Source organism: Pan troglodytes, chromosome 12, assembly GCF_028858775.2.
Source record: "Pan troglodytes isolate AG18354 chromosome 12, NHGRI_mPanTro3-v2.0_pri, whole genome shotgun sequence".
Taxonomy (NCBI): domain Eukaryota; kingdom Metazoa; phylum Chordata; class Mammalia; order Primates; family Hominidae; genus Pan; species Pan troglodytes.
The window spans coordinates 53,336,344-53,348,786 of record NC_072410.2 but is presented as its reverse complement, the minus strand read 5'-3'; the positions used below and the strand labels follow the sequence as shown (position 1 = coordinate 53,348,786).

The following is a 12,443-nucleotide window of genomic DNA, read 5'->3' as shown; positions in this document are numbered from 1 at the left end:
ATTAGATAGGGAGAAATTCAGTATAAATATTCCAGAATAAAAACCATTACCTGATTAAACTTAACCTTTGAATAGTGGTTCAATTAATTAAAAAATACATGTTAATTTGTTGTTGTTGTTTTTGTTGTTGTTTGACATGGAGTCTTGCTCTGTCACCGAGGCTGGAGTGCAGTTGCGTGATCTCGGCTCACTGCCACCTCTGCCTCCTGGGTTCCAGCGGTTCTCCTGCCTCTGCCTCCCGAGTATCTGGGATTACAGGCGCCCACCACCATGCCCAGCTAATTTTTGTATTTTTTTAGTAGAGACAGGGTTTTACCATGTTGGCCAGACTGGTCTCAAACTCCTGACCTCAGGTGATCCACCCGCCTCAGCCTCCCAAAGTGCTGGAATTACAGGTGTGAGCCACCGCGGCCGGCCTGTTTTCATTTTAAGGTTGACATTTGGCAGTTTACCACAAATGAAAAATCGGTAAAAGTATTTACCAAGTCCTCCATCATTTACCAGTCTATCAGAATGCAATCAGCTTCAAGTTACAGAATACCTGATAACAGTAGCTAAAACAAGAAAAACATTTATCTCACATCATATAAACTCTGAAAGTGAGTAATTCTTAGTCTGGCCAAAAGGCCAACAATGCCTCAAGGATCCAGACCCTTTTTTTTTTTTTCCTGAGACAGAGTCTTGCTGTCGTCCATGATGGAGTGCAGTGATGTGATCTCGGCTCACTGCAACCTCCACCTTCCAGGCTCAAGTGATTCTCAAGCCTCACACTCCCTAGTAGCTGGGACTACTAGGTGGCATGTGCCACTGCACCAGGCTAATTTTTGTGTTTTTAAGTAGAGATGGGGTTTCACCATGGTGGCCACACTGGTCTCAAACTCTTGGCCTCAAGTGATCTACCCGCCTGGGTGTCCCAAAGTGGTGGGATTACAGGTGTGAGCCACCGTGCAAGGCCAAGGATCCAGACCCTTTCTTTGCTCTTTGCTATTCTCAGTGGACCACCTTTTAGTCATGATTACAAGTTGACTGTCATTGCTTTGAACATCACACTCTACAGTGTACCAAGCAGGATGAAAAGGAATGGATGGAGGAAAAAAAAAGAGCCTTCTTTCCAGAGATTAACTTACATACACACTCTCTTAACTAGGAAAGACAATCTTTCCAGAATTCTCCAATAGACTTTCTCTTCCAGTTTACTGGCCAGAGCTAGGTCATATGGCTACCCACAGACTAATGATTGGAAAAGAAAAATGGAGTTAAAGTGACTGGTTTAATCATAACTTATCCCCTGGGACTGAGGTGAGACCTACTGAGAGTGCCTTCATTAACAAGAAGTGAGGGTGTATGTTGGGTAGGCAACCAAGAGTTTCTGTGGCACTACTACTACCACTGCCTACTCGTGCACCATTTTCACTTTATACTCAAGCCATACTTAGCTTCTTGAGGTTCCCAAATACATTTCACACTTACAATTCTGATTATACTGCTCCTATGCCTAGAATGTTCTTCCCACACTTTTCCTCCTTGTTCTTCATGGTTGTTGCTTTTGTAGAAAATCTTTCCAATACTTTGGCCTCTCAATTGAATAATTTCCTGTTTTTTTGTTTGTTTGTTTGAGACAGACTCTCGCTCTGTCACCCAGGTTGGAGTGCAATGGCACAATCCCAGCTCACTGCAACCTCCGCCTCCCAGGTTCAAGGGATTTCCGTGCCTCATCCTCCTGAGTAGCTGGGATTACAGGCACATGCCACCTTGCCTGGCTAATTTTTGTATTTTTAGTAGAGACAGGGTTTCACCATTGGCCAGGCTGGTCTCGAATTCCTTACCTCAAGTGATCCACCCACCTCAGCCTCCCAAAGTGTTGGGATTACAGGCATGAGCCACTGTGCCAGGCCAATTTCCTCTCTTCTAATAAACTAATCCTCCACCCAATTCAGCCACTTATTTCATGGCCACATACAAGATCTGCCATTACTTGCATCTCATCCACAATGTCAATTTCCTGTAGCTTCAACTAAAGGGCAGGTTAAGTTGCCTTGCTTACGAAGCAATGCCCAGTGTCTAAATTAAATTCATACATGATATCTCAAGGAATGAATTCTCCAACCCTACTATTTGGTTCAGTGAACCAAAGGATAAAAGTAAAAACTTCAATTCCCAGCACTCACAACTGCTAGAGTTCTTCCTGTTTCCATCACTATCTTAATCTCCTTAATTTGAGGGACTAGAATTCCAGAGATGCAATGCATCACAACTATTTTTCCCATCTTTCCTTTCCCTGTATTTTCTGTTAACTGCAGTCTCTGAATTACTATAGAAAAATGAGAGAGAAGGCTAAATCACTCTTTTGGCTACCTGAAAAAGCAGTACCCCTACAGTAGAAAGATAACGATGCACATTTCTGGCATGGTACAGATTTTGGATCTCTGAGTCAGAAGCCAGTGGAAGGACCAAAGCAGCTTCTTCTCTTTTCTTCAGCAATTCTGATTGATAAGGTAAAGGCTGGGCATGCTGAGGCAGTTTTTCTAATTCGGCCATCTCCATCTTAACCAATAGAAACTGTGTCCAGATTCTGGGAGTTAGTTTTCAAGTTTTTCACCTTTTTTTTTTTCTGAGATGGAGTCTCGCTCCGTCCCCCAGGCTGGAGTGCAGTGGCGTGATCTCAGCTCACTGCCACCTCCGCCTCCCGGGTTCAAGCAATTCTCCTGCCTCAGCCTCCTAAGTAGCTGGGATTACAGGCGCATGCCTCCGCGCCCGGCTAATTTTTGTATTTTTAGTGGAGACGGAGTTTCACCATGTTGTTCAGGCTGGTCTCAAACTCCTGACCTCGTGATCTACCCACCTCGGCCTCCCAAAGTGCTGGGATTATAGGCGTTAGCCACCATACCCGGCCATTTTTTATTTTTTATTTTTTTTGGTCTTAAGCAGTTCTTTGCTACTTAATTGGGGGCTAGTAGCCAGATACCATTTTTAAAACAGAATTGTTTAGCTGTTTCTTAAGCTAAAAACTTCAGTAAAAATAGTTTTAGATATTTCACAAAAAGCCATTTTAGAATATTCTAAAAAGCATTCTGTTTCTTCCTGTATGGAAAAAAGTAAATAAATTAGATGGGGGGAAATGTATTTTAAACTCCTTCACACATATGCAAAGAAGGAGCCATGGGAAATGAGGAACAAAAATAAAAATATCCTTGGATAAAATCCACGTGTACAGAAGATGATTCAAGAGGTTATAAATAACTCATATGAGGTAAAGCAAACGTGCAATATTTATATATCATTCTCTGAAGAGCATATTTTATTAATCTTCAAGTTCCTCAGCATATTAATAATAAAAACTTGATATATATTATCAACAAGTCTGACTGTTATGCCCAAAGAAAATCCAGATTATTTTAAGGTGAGTTTGCTTCTTTTTCATCTGATTCATCATCCATAACCTAAAACCAAAAAACAAAGACAATTTAAGAATTAAGAAAATGATTAGATTTTGCTATTTTCCTGATTTTAATATTACTTCTTTACCTGATACACTCTATAATGAGGCATGACAAACCAGTAAGAATAAATCTATCAACAGCCCCAAAGAACAAGGTTTGAATCATAACCTGGTATCCTAAAAACATAAAAGCAACCCCATCTCTACTGAAAATACAAAAAATTAGCCAGGCGGGCGCCTGTAGTCCCAGCTACTCGGGAGGCTGAGGCAGGAGGATGGCGTGAACCTGGGAAGCAGAGCTTGCAGTGAGCCGAGATCGTGCCACTGCACTCCAGCATGGGCAACACAGCGAGACTCTGTCTCAAAAAAAAAAATAAAATAAAATAAAAGCAAATTAAATATTTGGAAATTAATTAAAGCATTGATCACTTCTCCTTGTCTCAAAGAGGCTACCCATAGCAGAGTCTCAGCTGGGCAGAAAAGACTATAAATAATTAACTGCGGCCAGGTGCGGTGGCTCACGCCTGTAATCCCAGCACTTTGGGAGGCTGAGGCAGGCGGATCATGAGGGCAGAAGATCAAGACCATCCTGGCTAACACAGTGAAACCCCGTCTCTACTAAAAATACAAAAAATTAGCCGGGCGTGGTGGTGGGCGCCTGTAGTCTCAGCTACCCGGGAGGCTGAGGCAGGAGAATGGCGTGAACCAGGGAGGTGGAGGTTGCAGTGAGCCTACTGCCTGGTGATAGAGCACTCCAGCCTGGTGATAGAGCAAGACTCCATCTCAAAAAAATAAAAAATAAAAATAAAAATAAATTAACTGGTATTCTCTAGCCATAAGACTAATGTAAATGACTTTTTCTTTTTTTCAAAACCATCTTATTTACTTAAATATATTCTGTGAAGCTATACCAAACTGTTATTATAAAAACATTTATTTTTATTAAAATGAATCCCCAAGGAAAGTAAAAAACAAAACAAAACAAAAAAAACCCACCATATTAGGAACTAATTATTTTAGTCTTACTGAGATAAAAGATCATTTTAAGCCTCAGGAAAATGTTACAACAGCTATTATCTTTCCATGAGTTAATGTATTACTAAGATAACAGACTAACTCCATTGGAGAAGGAAAAAGTTACATAAACCTAAGAATGTTTTTTTCTCCTCACCACACCTACTACAATTAGATGCCAATTCAAGTTTCTAATCTGAAGGCCAATTCATCACCCTACCCTGGACAATTGAATAAAAATGTTCCTCAGTCAATCCACCAAAGTATCAACTAACATAATTTTTTAAGGCATATAGATGATAATGGAACAAAATAAGGTTTTTTTTTTTAAAAAAAAAATCTAGGCCAGGCACAGTGGCTCACGCCTGTAATCCCAGCACTTTGGGAGGCTGAGGCAGGTGGATCACCTGAGGTCAAGAGTTCAAGACCAGCCTGGTCAACATGGCGAAACCCCCATCTCTACTAAAAATATAAAAATTAGCCAGGCGTGGTGGCGCACGCCTGTAATCCCAGCTACCTGGGAAGCTAAGGAAGGAGAATCATTTGAACTCGGGAGGTGGAGGCTGCAGTGAGCCAAGATCGAGCCATTGTACTCCAGCCTGGGCAACAAGAGTGAAACTACGTCTGAAAAAAAAAAAAAAAAATCCAGATTCTGGCTCTGATCTGAGACAATCAATAGAAAAAGAATTCTTTCATAGGCTGTCTTTTCGGTTGAGTAAAAATTGGTACTTATTTCCAAGAAATTAATATTTTACATCCAATTTCAACAATACCCAATCCAAAAAATTTTGTCAACCAACTCATATTTTAGGCAGAATTATTCCTTAATTTGGAGTAATATTCCCAAATACTTAATACAAAGCATGTATAGGACATTTGTAAGGCACACAGCTAGTTGTTGCAGAGGAACACAAAGACTTGGATATGATTTCAAGTCTCTTAGGGAGCTTCCACGTAAACATAAAGCTAAAACAGATACAGAAAGCTACATAAACATAAAGCCAAAACAGAAGCTTTGGACCTGTCAAAGAAGAACTTAATTCCAAGTGGGGGATGGATAAAAACTTCAAAGAGGAGATGTCATGTACTGGACCAAAACGATGGTGTGGAGGCTAAAGCAACTCCATCTTGGATGCTAATCTGCCACATTGACTAACCTCAGTTCTAGGAATGCCTCTAAGTTTTCTACTTAATTCTGCCTTTAGGTCAAAATAACCTTGATGTTATCCTAAACAAACACATACTTAGCATAAATCTTGCCCTTAAGCAAATTATAGGCTATTAGGCAAATAGCATTCTTGCCTTTTCCAGAGGGGCTGACTTCAATTGTCCTACACATATCTTCTGAAGCATGTATACCCATTCCTCCTGGTATATAAGCCCTGAGTCTAGCGGGTAACAATGCAGGAATCCATCATCTTGCAGCTGCCCGATAAATGGCTTCTGTTCCTCAGTCCCTATGAAATGTTTCTTTCTGACCAACTGGATTTGCCAGCCTCTGTCTTCAGCCTCTCGGCTCCCTAAGACTTTGGGGATAGGTCTATATAGACCTGCTCACTGTGGAACAGATGAATTTTAATACTACCCAAGGATGAGTGATTCCCAATGGAGCCCTTAAGGGCACAGAATTACCTGAGGTGGTCAGGCACGGTGGCTCATGCCTGTAATCCTAGCACTCTGGGAGGCCGAGGCGGGCAAATTGCCTGAGCTCAGGAGTTTGAAATCAGCCTGGGCAACATGATGAAACCCCGTCTCTACTCAAATACAAAATACAAAAAATGGTGGCATGTGCCTGTAATCCCAGCTACTCATGAGGCTGAGGTATGGGAACTGCTTCAACCTGGGAGGTGGAGGTTGCAGTGAGCCAAGATATCGTGTCACTGCACTCCAGCCTGGGCAACAGAACAAGATTCTGTCTCCAAAAAAAAAAAAAAAAAAAAAGAATTACCTGAAATTCTGTGGGTTGGAAATTTCTAATTTCCACACATCCCTTCACTCCTTGATAATCTCTCTCCATAAGGCCATGCTTTTTGGTTGAGAATCACTGCAGTGAGACTCATTATTACTGATGACAAGGTGCTGTGTTATACTCCTTAGGTATGTTGGCAAAAAAAAAAATGTTGATATTGTGCTATACGTAAAGCTCTAGAATTCTACTCAGTATAACAACAAACTATGATTTCTTAATGGGCTTCTTGCTTGCATATTTAAGAATACATAGATTAGGCCAGTTGTGTTAATCCTTAATCCCAGCATTTTGGGAGGATCACCTGAGGCCAGGAATTCAAGACCAACTTGGGCAACATAGCAAGACCCTGTCTCTACCAAAAAAAAAAAAAAAAATTGGTAAATATGATGTAGTAGAGTTCTTCCACTAAAGATTTCTAAATCTCATCTATAAAACACTGTGTTACATTTTAAACCTTTTTCATAATTTTTGTGCAATCAGGGCAGCAATATGCCCTCTGAGTCTCTGTAGCCTTATGTGCAAAATGGGAATGACTTAATGCACTGTGTTATTAGAAGATGAAATGAGCAAAAATGCCTGGCACATAGTAGGTTCTCATAACACTAAAGTTACTTCATTTTTTTTTTTTTTTTTTTTTTGACGGAGTTTCGCTTTTGTTGCCCAGGCTGGAGTGCAATGGCGCGATCTCGGCTCACTGCAACCTCCGCCTCCCAGGTTCAAGCAATTCTCCTGCCTCAGCCTCCCGAGTAGCTGGGATTACAGGCGTCTGCCACCATGCCCGGCTAATTTTGTATTTTTAGTAGAGACGGGGTTTTCTCCATGTTGGTCAGGCTGGTCTGGAACTCCCAACCTCAGGTGATCCACCCACCTCAGCCTCCCAAAGTGCTGGGATTACAGGTGTGAGCCACTGTGCCCAGCCCAAAGTTACTTCTAAAATAAGAGACTTCAAGTCTGATAAAAATTGCAACACAAAAATCTAGCCCTTGAAGAAAAAGCTAGGTCATGAACTTCTTTTCAAATACTTGCCTTAACATCTATTTCCAGCCTTTGTATCTACAAAGAAAAAGAAAAAATGAAAAAAATCTAGACTGTCATATAATATTGGCATACCTGTTCTACGCCTTCTACCTCCGGAATATAAAACTGCAGCATGTTCTGAATTCCATTTTTCAGAGTAATGATTGAACTAGGGCAGCTGGTACAAGAACCCTGGAGTTTCAGCTGTACAATGCCATCTTCAAAGCCTTTGTAGATTACATCCCCTCCATCTTCCTGCACAGTTGGCCTGTGAGGTCAAAGAATATTTATGACATATTCTTTAAAATACAAGTTTTCATTGAAAAAATTTAATACAGCTCAGAGCTTAAATTTTATATTAGTAAAATTCACAAAGTTAGAGCTACTTTTATAATACAGAATAATAACTGTGGCTAAGTTTTATTTAGAATTAAATTTTTTTTTTCACTCTCAGGTAAAATACCAAAATTCACTCATACAAATATTTCCTCCACTTATCGCATTTGATCTTGCTTACTAATATCTTTTTAAGGCTGGGCATGGTGGCTCACACCTATATTCCCAGCAATTTGAGAGGCCAAGGTAGGAGGACTGCTTGAGCCCAGGAGTTGGAAGCTGCAGTGAGCTATTATCACACCACTGCACTCCAGCTTGGGTGACACAGCGAGACCCTGTCTCTAAAGAAATTTTTTTTTAAATAAAACAATATTTTACAGCACTTAAGATTTCAAATTTCCTAATAATTATTGTGATTACCTAAAATATACTCAGTCACTTCTTTTGAGTGAAGGAAAAGGGAGACTGACACATGCTGGCTTCATTTTCAGGTAAACTTTTCATTGAAATACAACATTAATACAGAAAAATGCTTAAATCATGTATGCACAGTTCACTAAGTTTTCACAAAGTGAACACACATTTATAACCACCCAAACCAAGAAACAACACCAAACCTCCAGAAGTCCCCTTTGGGCTTCCTTCCAATCACTCCCCACAACAAAAATGCAGCCATTATCCTAATTCATATCACCACTGATGAGTTTTGCCAGTCTCTGAACTTTATAATTTACAAATATAAATTCTATTTATAAATCACGTAGAATTACTCTTTTGTATCTGGCTTCCTATGCTCTTTGTGAGATTCACCTATGTTGCTGAGTATAGTACTAGGTCATTTACTCTCACTGCTGCATAGTATTCCATTAAGCAAATATACCAGAATTTATTTATCCATTCTACTGTTGATAGACATTTAGGTTAACATTATGTTTTGGCTTTTACAAATAGTGCAGTTATAAAGATTCTTAGAAATGTCTTTTGGTATGCATATATATTACTACTGGAAATATACCTGAAAGTGAAATTGCTGAATAAAGAGTATGAATATGTTGAGATTTAATAAATACTGCCATATAGTTTTCCAGTTATATAAACTTACATTCCCACCAGCAGTGTATGAGAGTTTCTGTTGCTCTACATCCTCACCAACAATTGGTGTTGTCAGTCTTAATAGTTTTAACTATTCCACTGGATTTGTACGAATATTTAATTATGGTTTGAATATTCATAATAACTAATGAGGTTAAGCATTTTTTCATGTTTAGTGGCTACTTGATTATCTTCTTTCCTTTTTTTTTTTTTGGAGACAGAGTCTCACTCTGTTGCCCAGGCTGGAGTGCAATGGCACGATCTCAGCTCACTGCAACTTCCGCCTCCCGGGTACAGGTGATTCTCCTGCCTCAGCCTCCCAGATAGCTGGGATTACAGGCATGCACCAATACCCCCAGCTAATTTTTTGTATTTGTAGTAGACACCATGTTTCACCATGTTGGCCAAGCTGATCTTGAACTCCTGACCTCAGGTGATCCGCTCACCTAAGCCTCCCAAAGTGCCGGGATTATGGGTGTCAGCCACTGCGCCCAGCCACTATTTGATCATCTTTTGCGAAGCACCTGCTCCAGTCTCTGATTGTCTTTTTCTTACCAATTTGTACAAGTTATTTATGTATTGTCATATAAACACTGTAAATATCTTCTAATCTATACCTTGCCTTTTGACTGTAAATGGCACTTTTCAACAGTCTCGCTTTGTCACATAGGCTGGAATACAGTGGCATGATCACAGCTCACTCACTGCTACCTAAAACTCCTAGGCTCAAGGGAGCCTCCCCTGCCTCAGCCTTTTAAGTAGCTGGAATTACAGGCACAAGCCACTGTGCCCAGCCAATGGCATCTTCTGATGAAGAGACAGTCACAATTTTACTGTAGTCCAATTTATATGTATTTTCCTTGATTTTTATCTGATATATATATATTTTTTTTTTTTTTTTGAGATGGAGTTTCGCTCTTGTTGCCCAGGCTGGAGTGCAATGGCTCGATCTCGGCTCACTGCAACCTCCGCCTCCCGGGTTCAAGGGATTCTCCTGCCTCAGCCTCCCGAGTAGCTGGGATTACAGGTGCCCGCCACCATGCGTGGCTAATTTTTTATTTTTTTAGTAGACACAAGGTTTCTCCATGTTGGTCAGGGTGGTCTCGAACTCCCAACCTCAGATGATCCATTCACCTCGGCCTCTCAAAGTGCTGGGATTACAGGTGTAAGCCACCACGCCCGGTCTTTATCTGATTTCTTGTGTCCCGTTGGGAAAAAAAAAAAAAAAATGGCCTACCCGAAGGTCATACAAATATTCTATTTCTCTCCTTTTCTCTTCTCTTTTCTTTTCCCCTCCCTCCCTCCTTCCTTCCTTCACTTCCTTCCTCCCTCTCTCTCTCTTTCTCTTTCTCTCTTTCTTTCATTGTAGAGATGGGGTCTCACTATGTTGCCCAGGCTGGTCTCAAACTCCTGGGCTCAAGCAATCTGCCACCTTGGCCTCCCAAAATGCTAGGATTACAGGCATGAGCCACCATGCCTGGCCCCTATATCTCTTCTAAGCAGTCTATAGTTGATTTTGTTTTTTTGTTTTTTCACATACAATTTGACAATCTTATTTTAGTTCATCAAACTACTGTCATTTAAATGCCAACACTTTTGAGTTTATATTACCATTTACTGTTTCCTATTTTGCATTGTTTTGGATTGATGAATTATTTTTTATCCTATTTCTCCCCTCCAGAGGTTTGATTCATTTTTTTTTTTTTTTTCTGGTGAGACAGGGTCTTGTTCTGTCTCCTTGACCAGAGTGCAATGGTATGATCACAGCCCACTGCAGCCTCATCCTCCTGGGCTCAAGCAATCTTCCCGCCTCAGGAACAGCTGAGACTACAGGTGCACACCACCACACCCAGCTAATTTTTTAATTTTTTGTAGAGACAAGGTCTCACTATGTTGCCAGGGTGGTCTCTAACTTCTGAGCTCAAGCAATCCTCCTACCTCAGCCTCCCAAAGTGCTGGAATTATAGGTGTGAGCACCGTGCCCACCGTCTCATGCTTCTTTCCTATATCTTCTATTCTCTTCTCTCCCTGTGCTTCAGGCTGAATATTTTCTACTGACTTAAATTCCAGTATACTAATCTTCTCTTCAACTATGTCCAATCTAATGAGTTCTTAAGTTCAGTTATTATAATTTTAGTTCCAGGGTTACTTTTTTTTTTTTTTTGAGATAGAGTCTCGCTCTGTCGCCCAGGCTGGAGTGCAGTGGCGCAATCTTGGCTCCCTGCAAGCTCTGCCTCCCAGGTTCACACCATTCTCCTGCCTCAGCCTCCCGAGTAGCTGGGACTACAGGCCCCCGCCACCATGCCCGGCTAATTTTTTGTATTTTTAATAGAGACGGGGTTTCACTGTGTTAGCCAGGATGGTCTCAATCTCCTGACCTTGTGATCCACCCACCTCGGCCTCCCAAAGTGCTGGGATTACAGGCGTGAGGCACCGCACCCGGCCTCCAATTAATTATTCTTAATTCACAAAAATTATAGATATTTCCATGTACAACATGATGTTTTGAAATATGTAGGCCGGGAGCGGTGACCCACGCCTGTAATCCCGGCACTTTGGGAGGCCGAGGAGGGTAGATCACCTGAGGTCAGGAGGTCGTGACCAACCTGGCCAACACGGTGAAACCCTGTCTCTACTAAAACTACAAAAATTAGCTGGGTGTGGTGGTACATGCCTGTAATCCCAGCTACTCAGGAGGCTGAGGCAGGAGAATCACTTGAACCTGGGAGGCAGAGGTTGCAGTGAGCCGAGATCGTGCAGCACTCCAGCCTGGGTGACAGAGCAAGACTCTGTCTCAAAAAAAAATATATCTGTATACACCATGGAATAGCTAAATCAAGCTAATTAACATATACTAACATATACATTACCTCGCATACTTATTTTTTGTGTCAAGAACACTTAATAACTACTATCTTAGCAAATTTTTTTTTTTTTTTTTTTTTGAGAAAGAGTTTTGCTCGTCGCCCAGGCTGGAGTGCAATGGCATAATCTTGGCTGACTGCAACCTCCACCTCCAGGGTTCAAGTGATTCTCCTACCTCAGTCTCCCTAGTAGCTGGGATTACAGATGCCCACCACCACGCCTGGCTAATTTTTGTATTTTTAGTAGAGATGGGGTTTCAACATGTTGGCCAGGCTGGTCTTGAACTCCTGATCTTAGGTGATCCACCTACCTCCGCCTCCCAAACTGCTGGGATTACAAGCGTGAGCCACCACACCCAGCCACAATTTTCAAGAATACAATACATTGTTACTAACTATAGGCTTACTTGGCTGGGCGCAGTGGCTCACGTCTGTAATCCCAGCACTTTGAGAGGTTGAGGTGGGCGGATCACGAGGTCAGGAGTTCAAGACCAGCCTGGCCAACATGGTGAAACCCTGTCTCTTCCAAAAATACAAAAATTAGCTGGGTGTGGTGGCCTGTGCCTGTAATCCCAGCTACTCAGAAGGCTGAATCTGGAGAACCGCTTGAACCCGGGAGGCGAGGCTGTAGTGTGCTGAGATTGCATGCCAGCCTGGGTGACAGAGCAAGACTCCGTCTTAAAAAAAAAAACCAAAAAACTATAGGCTTACT

At 41.4% G+C, this 12,443-nt stretch overlaps 1 protein-coding gene across 4 annotated transcripts in view; it reads right to left on the bottom strand.

Moving 5' to 3' along the window:
* Nucleotides 1–3,269: 3,269 nt before the first annotated feature.
* NFU1 (NFU1 iron-sulfur cluster scaffold) overlaps nucleotides 3,270–12,443 on the bottom strand; it is a 41,943-nt gene continuing 32,769 nt past the window's right edge. For all 4 annotated transcript variants that reach the window (XM_054678482.1, XM_525775.7, XM_054678483.2 and 1 more), the window contains exons 7-8: nucleotides 7,533–7,707; nucleotides 3,270–3,440 (exon numbers count right to left, since the gene is read on the bottom strand). In XM_054678482.1, the coding sequence (XP_054534457.1) occupies nucleotides 3,396–3,440; nucleotides 7,533–7,707 (220 nt within the window). In that variant the 3' untranslated portion in view covers nucleotides 3,270–3,395. The remainder of the gene's footprint in view (nucleotides 3,441–7,532; nucleotides 7,708–12,443) is intronic.